This window comes from Eubalaena glacialis, chromosome 7 (genome assembly GCF_028564815.1).
Source record: "Eubalaena glacialis isolate mEubGla1 chromosome 7, mEubGla1.1.hap2.+ XY, whole genome shotgun sequence".
In the NCBI taxonomy this organism is placed as follows: domain Eukaryota; kingdom Metazoa; phylum Chordata; class Mammalia; order Artiodactyla; family Balaenidae; genus Eubalaena; species Eubalaena glacialis.
Window position 1 is genome coordinate 8,084,187 of NC_083722.1, and position 12,661 is coordinate 8,096,847.

Below are 12,661 nucleotides of genomic sequence, written 5' to 3' on the forward strand. Positions count from 1 at the left end.
CTGGCCCTCCTCGCTGGCGCTCTCCGCCCAGGATCCTGAAAGACAGAAGAAAAACAAACCAACCCAGAGGTGCCCAAGGTGATTCTCCCCCCGTCTTATAGGAAAGTGGAGAGAGACAGAGACAGAGAGACTGATGTCGAAATCCAGAAGCGGCGGACAAGGGTTAAGGACTCGGGCGGAGCCATGTCCTTGGCCGCGGTGCTGAGAGGTCTCCCCTCGGAGCGCAGCGCGGGCGCCCGGCAGCTGCCCGCACGTTTATACGGATGCACCCCCTCCCTCCCCATCCCGCCCCACTCCGCCTTTCCTCGCTCACCCGCCAGCTCCCACGCTCCGGGCACTCGCAGGGCCCGTCATCCCCTCCCGGGCAGAACTGGAGACGGAGGGGGAGGTTGACCTGAGCCCTTGGGGTGACAGGAAACTGAAGCCAAGGCGGGACAGGGCGGGGGGAGGTTGGAGTGTCTCTTGTAAGTTGAAAATCATTTGTGTTTCCCTAACCGCGCCCCGCCTCTGGGGTTTCGGATTGGATCTAGAGGGAGGCTTTTCAGACAGGGCCTTTGCAGCAAAGTCCCGAGAGACAGGACTCCACTCCCTGGCAGCCCGGGCACCACCTGTAAGAGCCTCGGCTGCCGCGCGCCCTAGTCTGAGTAGATGCGCCCAAGCCAGCTGGCTTTGGGCTGGCCCTTTCCGGAGATTTTGTTGTAGCTGATGTGCGTGGTCTGGAATCTGTGCTCATCTTCGGGGGGAGGGGAGGAGGGACGCCCGAGGGAGTGCCAAAAGTCCCTGTGTGGTCGTCGGCCTAGGAGGCCGCCTGCTCCCGGGGGCTGCGGAGAGGCCTGGCCCCGTGGGAAGAGAGTCCTGGAAAGTGAACCCGGAGAAGGTGGGGGAGATGAGCTAGGGGGAGGAAGGGGCCGAGTTCTGCCCCCAAACCCGTAGTTGTCTCTGCCGCCTCGGCTACTTCTGAGCCTGTTTCCTTATCTGTTTGAAAGAGGATTTGGGGCTCAGTGAGTTCTCAATCGCCATCCACCTGAAAGGACCCTTTAAAAAAATAGTCTGCATCGGTATTGTCGTGAAAATACCACGACAACCTTCGATTTACACCCCTTCCGTCTGCAGAGGCTTTCTGGAGACTGGAGGAACCAGGTGAGAGCATAGGGCGCCGTGGGCTCCCCAGGGCTGAGCCCAGGCCTTCTTCACCTGTGCATCCGTTTCATTAGGGTGATTGGAAGCGCCCAATACAAGAAACCGATTGAAGTGGCTTAAGTCGCTATTTAGCCGCTCTGGGCAGCAAGGGAAGGTGGGTTTCCGGAGTTTATTCCTTGCGCCCTTGTTCTGCGGGCTACACGCTCCAGTTCCCAGCCGTAGCCAGGGAGAAGCCGGCCTCTAAAGGCGGATCACTGTTAGAGGAGGATGCGCGCAACCTACATCCCGGCAAATCCTGAGACCTGCGGGCCCTAGACTCAGCATCGCCGAGCGCGCACCAGGTGCGCGGACTGATGCTACTTGGGAGCCGGCGGGGAGGGCGCCCAGGCCAGCGCCCGTTGCAGGATTACAGCCTCTTCTTTTGGCGAAAGGCGGGAAAAGCAGATGCGCCCTTACAACCCCAGGAAGCGAACCTCTTCCACGCTCCCGGTCCTCTTAACCTCCCTGGTCGGGGGCACAGTCAGGCTTGTTAGAAAAGTCAACCCGATAGTGAAGTTCGACTCTGAGCCGCCGACCGGCAGAGAACTCCCTAGACGGGAAAAGCCAGATTTGGGTAATTACACGAATTTTCTTCTTTCTCTGGTTTCAAGCTGGGATTTCTCCCCACCCTCCCCCCACCCCCAAGCAGAGGCGCAAAGTTCTCAAGAAAGTGACTAGTTCATCCCCTAGCCTCTTCCCACCCCCTCGTCTCCAAAGTTCTCTTTGGTCATGTCGGTCAGCGTTTCTGGTTAAAATCGCTCTCACAGAGTTGCCGCCAAGGTCTGGGAGGAAAAGAGGAAACGCGTTCACTCTTCACCTACTAGTTTCATCCACAAACTTTCATCATATTAACCGCCTACCGAAGGCCCGGCAGCTCCTGTTATTCAGTTGCTTTTTTGCGTTGTTTTGTTTTTCAAAGGTTAAAATTACTGACACTTCTCTGTTTATTTATTTACAAATTGACATTTCTTTGTGAAGTTTAAGATAATGTACTCTTTAAAATGTTTTTAACATAACTTCAAAGACTAACTTAAAATTACTTCTGAGAATTCATGGAAACTAATTTCTGGTCTTATGGTAACCATTGTTAAGACTATTTCTTGTCTCTGTAACTTTGGAATATTTCTAGAGAGTCCTTACCCTTCAAAAATATAAAAAGTACAATTTTTTAAAAATTAAAGCTAAATCAATTAATCAAATACTTTTTTTCCTAAATTGATTCCGGTGGCCAAAGAAATGTCATTGTCTCTACCATATTTAGTTTGAGCAGAATTAGAATACATATTCCCAGTTGCCCTAAAACTATGTCTGGGTAAAACATGTTAGTAAAAGAAGCTAATCGAAGTGAAAATATAACAAAATAAAATAAATAAATGGTGTTGTCTGTGGTGTTATCTTTAATGTCTCCTGAATTTTTGACTGTGTTAACAACCATATAGTTTGAAAGGATGTATGTTTTCCCCAAAGTCTGAAAATAATTGATTAAAACTTTTAAACTGATATTAAGAAAACTTTAATTTTGTTTTATATTATATTCTTATTGTATTACCTGTTTTATTCTCTAAAATAAAGTGCTTTTAAACTGTATTTTGATTATTATTTGTTATTATCCTTCAGTTTTTCCTGCACTCATATTTGCATTGATTCAGAACACTTTATAGTCACAGCTGGTTCTTCCTTGGCTAGTATTTTGAAATAGTAAAAGTCCGTTAATACAAAAGCAAAGGAAAAGGGCTTTGAATTTACTTGGTTTAGATTAAAATAGGTAAATTAATGTAAGTATATTTACGTCATATTTGCCAGGAAATGGATATGATGAGTTTTGAAATAAGTATGTATTGTTTTGAATGGACTTGGAGGTACAATGCAGAGATGCTGGTTATATTATGTTTTGGTTTGATGTAAACAAATACCTTCTGTAAACGTCATGACAGGAAATACCCATGCATCTACTTATAACACAAGTTGATTTTTTACAAGGAATGTTTGGATTTGAGGGGTCTTGTCTGCTTGCTTGTTTTTTTTTTTTTTTAATCTCTGTCCTCTTAATATACACTTTTATTTATTTATTTATTTTATTTATGGCTGTGTTGGGTCTTCGTTTCTGTGCGAGGGCCCTCTCCAGTTGTGGCAAGCGGGGGCCACTCTTCATCGCGGTGCGCGGGCCCCCCACTATCGCGGCCTCCCCTGTTGCTGAGCGCAGGCTCAGTAGTGGTGGCTCACGGGCCCAGCCGCTCCGCAGCACGTGGGATTTTCCCGGACCAGGGCTCGAACCCGTGTCCCCTGCATTGGCAGGCAGACTCTCAACCACTGCGCCACCAGGGAAGTCCCCTGCTTGCTTGTTTTTTCAAAGAAAACTCCAGCCCAACTTATTTTTGCCACCCTGTTCACATAACAGACAACCTATCAGCCTAAACCCGGCCATAAGTACATATTCTTGTTGGGTTAAAGGAAGTGGGCAGAAGAGCAGACTGGATGAAAATGTTTGTTTGTTTGTTTTTATTTTGGCTGAGCACACCGGGGTATGTATTAAAAGAAAACAAAACACTTCTTTTGTGATATCAGGAATAAACTCACAATTTCGGGGACAAATCTGGTTCCTATGGGGAAAGTTCGGTTTCAGTCTATAGCAGTATCAATGGATCACAATCAGCTCTACCAGCCGTTAAAGGTGGAGAGAAAGCAGCCGGCTTCCGCACAGGAGACGCCTATCAGTTCAGAATTTCGCCGACATGTTTACATCCTTTAAGTAATCGCTTTTCCTAAGGTGCGTGTGCGTGCGCCCAGGTGGCCTGACCCTGATTGCTAGTTAACTCCCAAGCGTTTCTCGCTCCTCAAACACGGGACTCTAGTAGATTTTCAGGGGCGGGTTTATTAATTAGAGTTCCGGGGAAGCTTGGCATCCGGGAGCCGCGGGCTCCCCGGGCTCTCGCCGCAGCGCACCCCCGCCCGCTCGGGCCTCGGACGGCGGAAGCGCGGGGGCTGAGAGCGGCGCAGCGGCGGGGCGCGCCCTGGTCCGGGTGTGCGCCCCGGGGCGGGTGCGCGGCGGCCTGCCGGGAGCCTCGGGATGCGGGAGGTGAGTGACCTCGAGCGGAGCCGGGCACCCGTCGAATCCCGGCCTCCTCTCCGCCGTTCGAGGCGGGCGCCAGGGCGCGCGTCCGTCGGCCTCTGGGCTGGGAGCCTCGCTTGCTCGCCCAGAGACCCGCCGCCGGGGGAAGAGCTCTTCGGGGGCCCTTGGGGCGCTTCACGTCCTTAGGTTTGCTTGGAGTTTATTGGCAGCTTTCAATGAGTGCATGAGGCGGGATAGAAACATCTGGTCCCTCGCTAGTAAAGCGTTCGGAGAAGGGGGAACTGGAGTATTAACGTTTGAAGGCAACGAGATGGTTCTTTTTTAAGTTGCTCGGGATGTTTTCCCAGCCCGTTTTCTCCCTCGCCGAGTAGAAAGCGCAATGACGTTAACCCACCCGGGGCCCCAGGTCTACGGTCCCAAGTGCTGGGACCCGCCGCCCGGGGATTGGGGTCGCGGGGTGGGAGGTGGATTGGTACCGTTACTGCGCCTGCTTTTCAGCATTCACTTTACTGAATACACTGCTGGTGGGGAAAAAAACAAATATGGATTTTGGTCTTTGAATTCATCCTGTTTTTCATATTTATAATAATGATATTATTGTAAAATATGCTGACATTTAAGGATGGTGGTCAAGTACATATAGGACCGTTAGCCCAAGCTAGATTTTTTTTTTAAACCTCTTTGGAAGAGGTTAATAAAATTTTTTAAAATTATTCTTTGATTGTTGGGATGAAGTGAGCAGATGAGATGCTGTTATTTAGCATGTTTGTGAAAACGAGGTTGGTAGATCCAGGGATTACTTCTTGAAGAAAACGTGTAACAACACATTACTCAATGTTTTGTAAATTTTCTTGTTGCTGTTCAATCCTTGAAGTTTCAGTTTTAAGTCCTAGAGTCACATTTAAAATTCATATAAGTCAGAAACATAAAGCTTAAACTCATGACTGGGCTTGAAACGCACTCTGAAAAACTTTGTTTTACAAGCTCTCATTCTAAAAACCGTTCATTAATTCAAAGTCTTTTTTATAGTTGCCATTATAGAGTTTAAATTTATTTTTTGTGATCATTTATTACAATGATGTTAGCTTCTTGTGATAGTTTGTATTCGTCAGAGGCAGTGTTAAAGAAGATTGGATAAAGCTTTTGGTTTTTTTTTAAAGTAGTGTCTTAGCTCTATTATCAGTGGCATGAATGAACAAAAAGCTTTATTCAGGAAAACAATATGAACCTTTATTTTAAAACTTAATGCATTTCTTTGAAATAAAATTTAAAAAAATATCTCTTTTTGTACACAGGAGAAGGAAGTTCCTTTGCAGTCTGTTCAGGAAAAGGATGGGAGTGGCGTGGCACAGGATGCTTTCTATGTAAAGATCAAGTTTGTGTTCTTTGTGTGTGTGCTGTCTCTAGTTCTGTGTTTCCTGGGCTATCAGCATACTTTTTCCTCCAGTTGCTCAACAAGAGGCAGAAGAATCCTCTTCTCCTACTTCCCTAATCTCTCACATCCAGTTTATCACCACGTCTTGTCAATTTTGCCTTTGATTACCCTACTAATATCCTAATCTACTTTGTACCTAGCACTGTTCTGGGTGGAGGTAGACAGTATTGAACAAAACAGACACAATTCTTGCTTTCATAGAGCTTTCAGCCTGGCAGAGAGTCAGAGACAGATTAGGAACAAAAGTAAGGTGGTAGGAAGAAAAGGAACAGGGTGTTGTGATGGAGAATAATTGCGGGGGGAGGGAGGCACTTGACTAACTTTAGGTCCTGGAAGACCTACTTGAAAAGATGATACTGAAGCTGACATCTGAGGGGTGACAAGGAACCAGATGGTAAGTGGTGGGGAGAAGCAGTGGAGGCATAGAACAGCCAGTGCAAAGGCCCTGAGGCAAGGAAGAGCTTGACTTATTCTAGGACTCAGCAGGGCAGTCAGGCAGGAGAAGCTGACAGAGATCAAATCGTGCAGAGCCTTGCAGACCAAGGCAAAGGGTTTGGATTTGTTCTGAGTATAGAGAAGCCAGGCAGAGTTTTAAGTAGGAAGAAGCCTGAATTGCTGAGTCAGAGAATTTGAGTGTGACTCTCAGCTGGGTGATCTCATACAGCCTTGCTATTATTATCCCCAGATAAAGAGGCTAACCGCTAGATTGGTGGTGGGGATTAAATAACATCTACAGAACACTTAACCCACTTGGCTCAAAAAAGCTTACTATATGGTAACTTAAAAAATCTGTTTAAATGTTTAATTTCAAATGCTGTCTCATTATTTAAATCAATACTAAGAAAAAGTGGAATTTCAGGCTGTATGTAGTAAAATGACTCCTTATTAAAAGAAGATTGTAATTTAGCCTGTAGAATTGGACTGCATTTTTAAAATATCTTTTATAGCACAGATATTTAAGAATGTTTCTGTTATTCAAATATATATATATATACACATACACACTTAGAAATAGGTCTTAACAAGCTTTCAGGCAGAAAAGTTCAATTTCATCCATCATGGCAATTTGCATATTTATCAATTGCCTTTAACTGTAATTATTACTGTTGAATTCATTTTTTTCTATTATGATCATTTATGTAACTTAATAAGTGATAATAGGCTTGAATTTTATAGTGTTTAGAATTTCTAGCATTACGGAGGATAAAGTCTCTTTACCCGCAGATACCTGTAAGTCAGGTGTAGTTTTCCGTAAGTCAGCGGTTCTCCAAGTTTAGCATGATGAGAATCACCTGACGGGCCCTGCGCCCAGAGTCTGACTCCTAACAAGTCCCCAGGTGATGCCCGTGCTGCTGGTGGTCTAGGAACCACACTTTGCCAACTACTGTCTTAAGACAACAAAATCACTGTCTACATGATTACTGTTCAAGATATAACTCTCTATATTTACCTTCTATTTCTGCACTGAATTATTATTGATAATGATAGAAATATTACTGTGAAATAAATGTTCTTGGGGAAAAATAGTAATTTTCGTACTATCAACTTTCCAGCTTCAGTCACTTATTACTAATGCATTCCATGATGAAGGATTTCAGAAAATAAAAGAATATTTTCAACAGAGAGAACGCCACGTTCCTCAAAAATATAATAATCTTTTGTTACACCATCTTGACAGATCAATAAATAAGGCAAGTGAGTTGTTTTGTTTTTTTGGTTTGTAACCAGAATGCCAATGTGTAACTATGTGTAAGGTTTTTAACTTAGTGTGGTCTAATCCCAAGGCACTGGATAAAAATGAATTTCAGTGTGTTTCACTGTTGCTGAGATGTGTTCAGCGATTCTTCGTTGATGGCCTCAGAGAAGATGAGCCTTTGCTAATTCAGCAGGGACTGATCCCAAAGATAAGTGTCATTTCATTTTGTATAGGTTTGGGTAACTTAAAGAACTAGAGAGGATTCAGTTGCCTAGTTTGGTATTTTATGTTCCTTTGAAATCAAATTTGAAAAGGAATCGGTACCAGTGCTTGTTGCCTACATCCAATCAAAAATTAAGTTCCACATATGTTTCCTGATGTATGGGGTGGGCAGGGCACTTTGGGGAGTGTACAGGAATAAGTCGGACACAGCCCTCTCCTCCCTTCGACAAGCCATTGCAGTAATAGTATGTTTTTTATTAGTGAATTTGGAGACATAGGATGGAGAGAGTGGACTGTTACACGCTCCCCCATAACTATGTTAATAAACTTTATCAACAAGATTGGACCTGGATAAATTATCAAATACTTCCCCTAGCCACAGCCCACTTTCCAACTTTCTAAAATCCTAGTTGAGTCTGAAAAAAATGCCAAAATACTTTTTGCTTATTCTAAGTCATCCCAGTTACGCAATTCTGACCTGTTCTTAATTAATCAGGAGGTAACATCATGCGTGCCTTAATAATGGCATCTGGAAGCAAAGCGGAGTTTGCAAAGTCTCTTGCTGCATTTCTCTTTTTTTCATGATAAGATTTGCAGCCCTGTGATTGATTATTGGTGAGAACGTGAGGGCAGAAGGGTGATCTGGCTGCCATTAAATCTCTGATTTACCCCCTGGACTTTGGTACCTGAAGTTTATCAAGATCAGGTTGGGCCAAGGAGATGTCTCTGTCCTTTTTCACTTTAAAATGCCTCTCATTATGGGGCTGCCCCTCCATGGGGGGGAGAGAGTAAACTCCAGGCTTTCCTAACTTCTCTCAGGAACTTTAAAAGTGTTTGCGGCTAGGGTAGGGGGTGGGTGGGAATGTAAATCTCAGGGCTGTATTTATGCAAGCCGTGTATATTTCATTTTGAATTATATATTTCATTTAGCCCCATCTAACTCCCTGATACACTTACTCAGGCAGATAACAGGAAGCAGGGAAAAAGAGCAAAAACTCCAAAGGAAATGGGGCAGGGATGTCCCAGGGGTACTTTGGAGCCTTAAGCTGATTTGGGGGAATGAATTGGGATCTGCTCCAAACTGAAATTCCTATTGAGACTTAAGAATGCCATCCCAAGGTTGAAAGTGTCAGATCAAGTCTCCACCGGAATTTTGAAACCAAATAGGAATTTCCACATCCCACTGGAATTCTAGCTGGTGATGGAAATGCCATAGCCATAATTTAAACACATTCTAAAGCATGTACTATTAATTCATGTAGGTTTTGGCCAAGGAGAATAGATTGATATTATCAAAGTGGATGGGATACTAGATTTTACACTTCTAAAGCCCACTGTGTTTGCAGGCTCAACATGAAGTGTGCTGGGAAGTTATTCTCCATAGAATAAGAATTTCCTACAGAAAGGAACATATTTGGCCCTGTACTTGAAGATGCAGAAGGATTAACTTGTCCTTTACCATATGCTTAATGAGTAACAGCTATTGCATCTGTCAGTAACCATCTGGCTTCTGGTAATGACGCAGCTGTGAGGGCAGCTGGTATATGGGTTACCATGTATGATCACGGCACATAAATGGCTTCAGAGTGACCTCCTGGTCCAAGTCTTGATCAAGTAATGTGGCATTTCCCCCACTTCTCTGAATCTATACTCAGCCAGTGTATTTTGGTGGGCTAGGAGGGGGACACGATTTGGGGGCATAAATAGAATAGTGACAAAAATGTATTAAAAAGCATAGAATTTTGAGTATGAACATGGGGAGGGAGAAAATGTCACCCTAGTGGTGAGTTTTGCTGTGTAGAGGGACATTTCTTCCCTCGGGCTGTTGGAGAAAGGTTTGCTTCAGGTGGTGGATGATTCAATCAAATGCAAATATTTGTCTGATTTGAGATAAAAGAAACATTGCCTAGTGACTTCCAAACCCTGCTGTACCTTAGAATCACCTGGAGAGCTTTAACGAGATGCACTGCGTGGGTCCCATCCCCAGAGATTCTGATTTTCTGGATCCACGACGGGTCCCACGCGTCAGGGCGTTTCAGAGCTCCCCAGGGTTTCCTAACGTGCAGCCAAGATGGAGAGCTGATCGGTTTGTCCATGGTCTTCAGCTGGTACCTTGGGTTCCTGGCTCTAAAGTGGACAAAGTTTCCAAGGCCCCACTCCTATAAGAGTTACTCATCACAAACTCATGTCACTAACTTCTTGGTCAACTGATGACTTCTAACTAGGATTTTTTCTTTCTTTTCTTTTTTTTTTTGGTAAGAGTGACTAGCCTCAGCAAAAAACGGTCCAAAGATGGCCTTTGCTTTATTGAATAAGTATGTTCTAGGAAGGTTTATGTAAGTTAATTTTAAATCACACCAGTTCTAGCAATGTAATATGAACTTGGATATATGTTCCCATGGGGAAAAAATCTCCAATTAGCTGGAAGCTTTTGACAAAAGGAAGGTGGCCAGGCCTGAGGCATGTGTACTGTACTAGCATACTTCTGGAGCACTTCCTAAAATCTGCATGTCCTTTGATATTTGATGACTTGTTTTCTACAGCCTCCCAGGTGTAACAGGAATTTCTCCTGTGTTGACAAGGCTCATTTATCTCTTAACCATTCACTGCCCCCTTTACAAGCCTTTCTAGTGTTGATGATCCTGGCAAAGTCTCCAGTTCTGGCTGGTATCTGAGAACTTGTTGCAACTCTGTAGCAGTCTGATTCCATTCTGGAGTGTTCTAGATGGGGGCCTCAGAATCAGGCCTAAGTGAAATGGAAAAGGGTCTTTAAAATTATAGAACTCTGTTGTGAAATTTTATCGAATGAGCAGTAGCTATTCAGTCATAGAGGTTGCATCAGTGTTTCTTCTCTTGTGTACATGGTTTCCTGGTTTGAAAGAACAACAGGATTTCTGACCATGACAGACCTAGCCTCGGACACATCTCTGATTACTGTGACAGAAGACTTTTTTGACACAGCCTTGGTAAGGATGAGGTTGGATGCTTTACTGAGCAGTTACCATTGGTAATTTGTAGGAATCTTCAAGTTGTTCATAAAACTTGTGTTTTTCTAAGATGTGGGTTTTACTAAAAGACTCTCATATTTTATTATTAGAAATATTATATGAAATAGTAACAAATGTATATAACCAATGTTATAGAAAAATGAGGTGATTGATTTTCAAATATATTATTCACCTGATTAGAGGTGATAGGCTGATTTTAATAAAGTAATTGAAAGTCAAATAGGATTTCTCTAAATTTTTTTCCTACTGTAGTTAAAGTCAACTCCTGCCTGTTAGAGAATTATCAGCATTAACACATTAATGTTATAGTTTATAATGCTTTTTAAAAATAATACGAGCTTTACTTTTTTCTTTTTATTAGATTATTTCCAGAAGTAGTAGGAAAGGTAAGTGTTTTACTGCTAATTGGCTGTTTACCTTTCATTAATAGAATATTCCTGTTTAGAGAAAATATTTATCTAAATGATATATAAAAGTGAAGTGGGTTTAACTATTATATTTGCATTAATTGGCCATCTTACGGTAGTCAGATTGTGATGCTGAAATGAATTTTGTTGTAAAGTGTGTCTCATTTGCCTGCGGTGCGTCTTTATTTAGCTGCTCCTGCCACCGTTTGGCCATTTAGCTCCAATCAGGGATGGAGAGCCACTTACGTCATTCCAAAACAGCAAAAGTTAGCTTTCTCTGTCTTTCAAGAGCTCAAAAAGTAGATAATTTGGAGGTTAGGGCGATGATGTTGTTCAATGTGGCTCATGTTAAAGGTAACCCAACAAACACTTTGAATTCTGAAACTGTGGATTCGAAGACGCACAGAAATCGGGGCCATCTTAAAATGCATATGTCTGTTCCCTATTGTCCATCTTTTTATTTTTCTTTTGAAAAGCTGTTATTAAATTGACACTACATTCTACAGTGGATGGTACCTTGTAAATTGAGGACATTTAGAGCTAGAAGCTTAAGTGTGCATGGTGCTTGGTTGATTTTTAAAAAGAGGTCTCCATAATCTAAGTCAGCAGATCCAAATACTTGCAAGTCAGTTTTTTCTGAACTTCATAAGTGATAGTTCCTGTCTCTAAAGTTGGTTCATAAAATACCCACTGGTAAAAACTACTTTGAATTTTGTAACTTTTAAAAATAAACATTTATTGATTTACAACAGTGTGTGTACACTGCATATTCGAAAAAAAATACGTATGAGAGAGATCTGTTGAGCCTATAGCTGTTGCTTGGACCACTTAATAGGTTCATATAGTCCCTGCAATCACTCCATTGTCCCAAATGGAGGAAACACTGCTCTAGGTGACTGTATTAGTCAGCTCACGCTGCCATAACAAAATACTATGGGCTGAGTGGCTTAAACAACAGAAACTTATTTTCTCACAGTTCCTGGCTTGCAGACAGCCACCTTCTTGCTGTGTCTTCACACGGGTAGAGAGTAAGCCACTCTCTGGCATCCTATAAAGACACTAATCTCATTATGAGGGCCTCACCCTCATGACCTCACCTTACTGTATGTGTTTCATTTTTATGATTCCTTTGTTTTGTGCTTTGCTATATGGATTATATTTTCTTTCACTATTTGCTCCTCTCTAGTGATTTGAATGGCTTATGTCCTAGTTTTATTCTTTGTTACTCTTAATTTGATTATCAACATCAACATGAGAGTGCCAAAATGATAGCACCTGTTTCTTCTTTATGTATGGCAAGGAATTCAACATGTTTTTATTCCTCCTCCATTTTCTACCCAGATTTATTTAATTTAATCCAGGGTTTTAGTCCTGTATTATATATATATATATGTCTTTGTAAATAGTATTTGCTCTTTGCCTTGTATTGCAATCTTATTTACAGTAGTTATTTAGGGCTCACTACCAGCTTGTTTATGGCCTGATGTTCTCATTCTTGAGTTCTTTATTCTGCTTTGTCTCCATCTGCTGTAATACATTTTGAAGAGGTTATTAGGGTATGTGGGTAGAACATGGTCAGTGCTTTTTATCATTTAAGAGTGTTCTTGTGGCTTTTATCCAATATAACTCTTGCTTTGCAGAGTC

At 42.8% G+C, this 12,661-nt stretch overlaps 1 protein-coding gene across 1 annotated transcript in view; it reads left to right on the forward strand.

Annotated features, from left to right (window-relative positions):
• The first annotated feature begins 4,242 nt into the window (after nt 1-4,242).
• Nucleotides 4,243-12,661, forward strand: part of SYCP2L (synaptonemal complex protein 2 like) — a 70,830-nt gene continuing 62,411 nt past the window's right edge. Inside the window, exons 1-6 of the mRNA XM_061194826.1 lie at nt 4,243-4,255; nt 5,545-5,613; nt 7,238-7,375; nt 7,469-7,588; nt 10,464-10,568; nt 10,972-10,996. Of these exons, the coding sequence (XP_061050809.1) occupies nt 4,247-4,255; nt 5,545-5,613; nt 7,238-7,375; nt 7,469-7,588; nt 10,464-10,568; nt 10,972-10,996 (466 nt within the window). The 5' untranslated portion in view covers nt 4,243-4,246. The remainder of the gene's footprint in view (nt 4,256-5,544; nt 5,614-7,237; nt 7,376-7,468; nt 7,589-10,463; nt 10,569-10,971; nt 10,997-12,661) is intronic.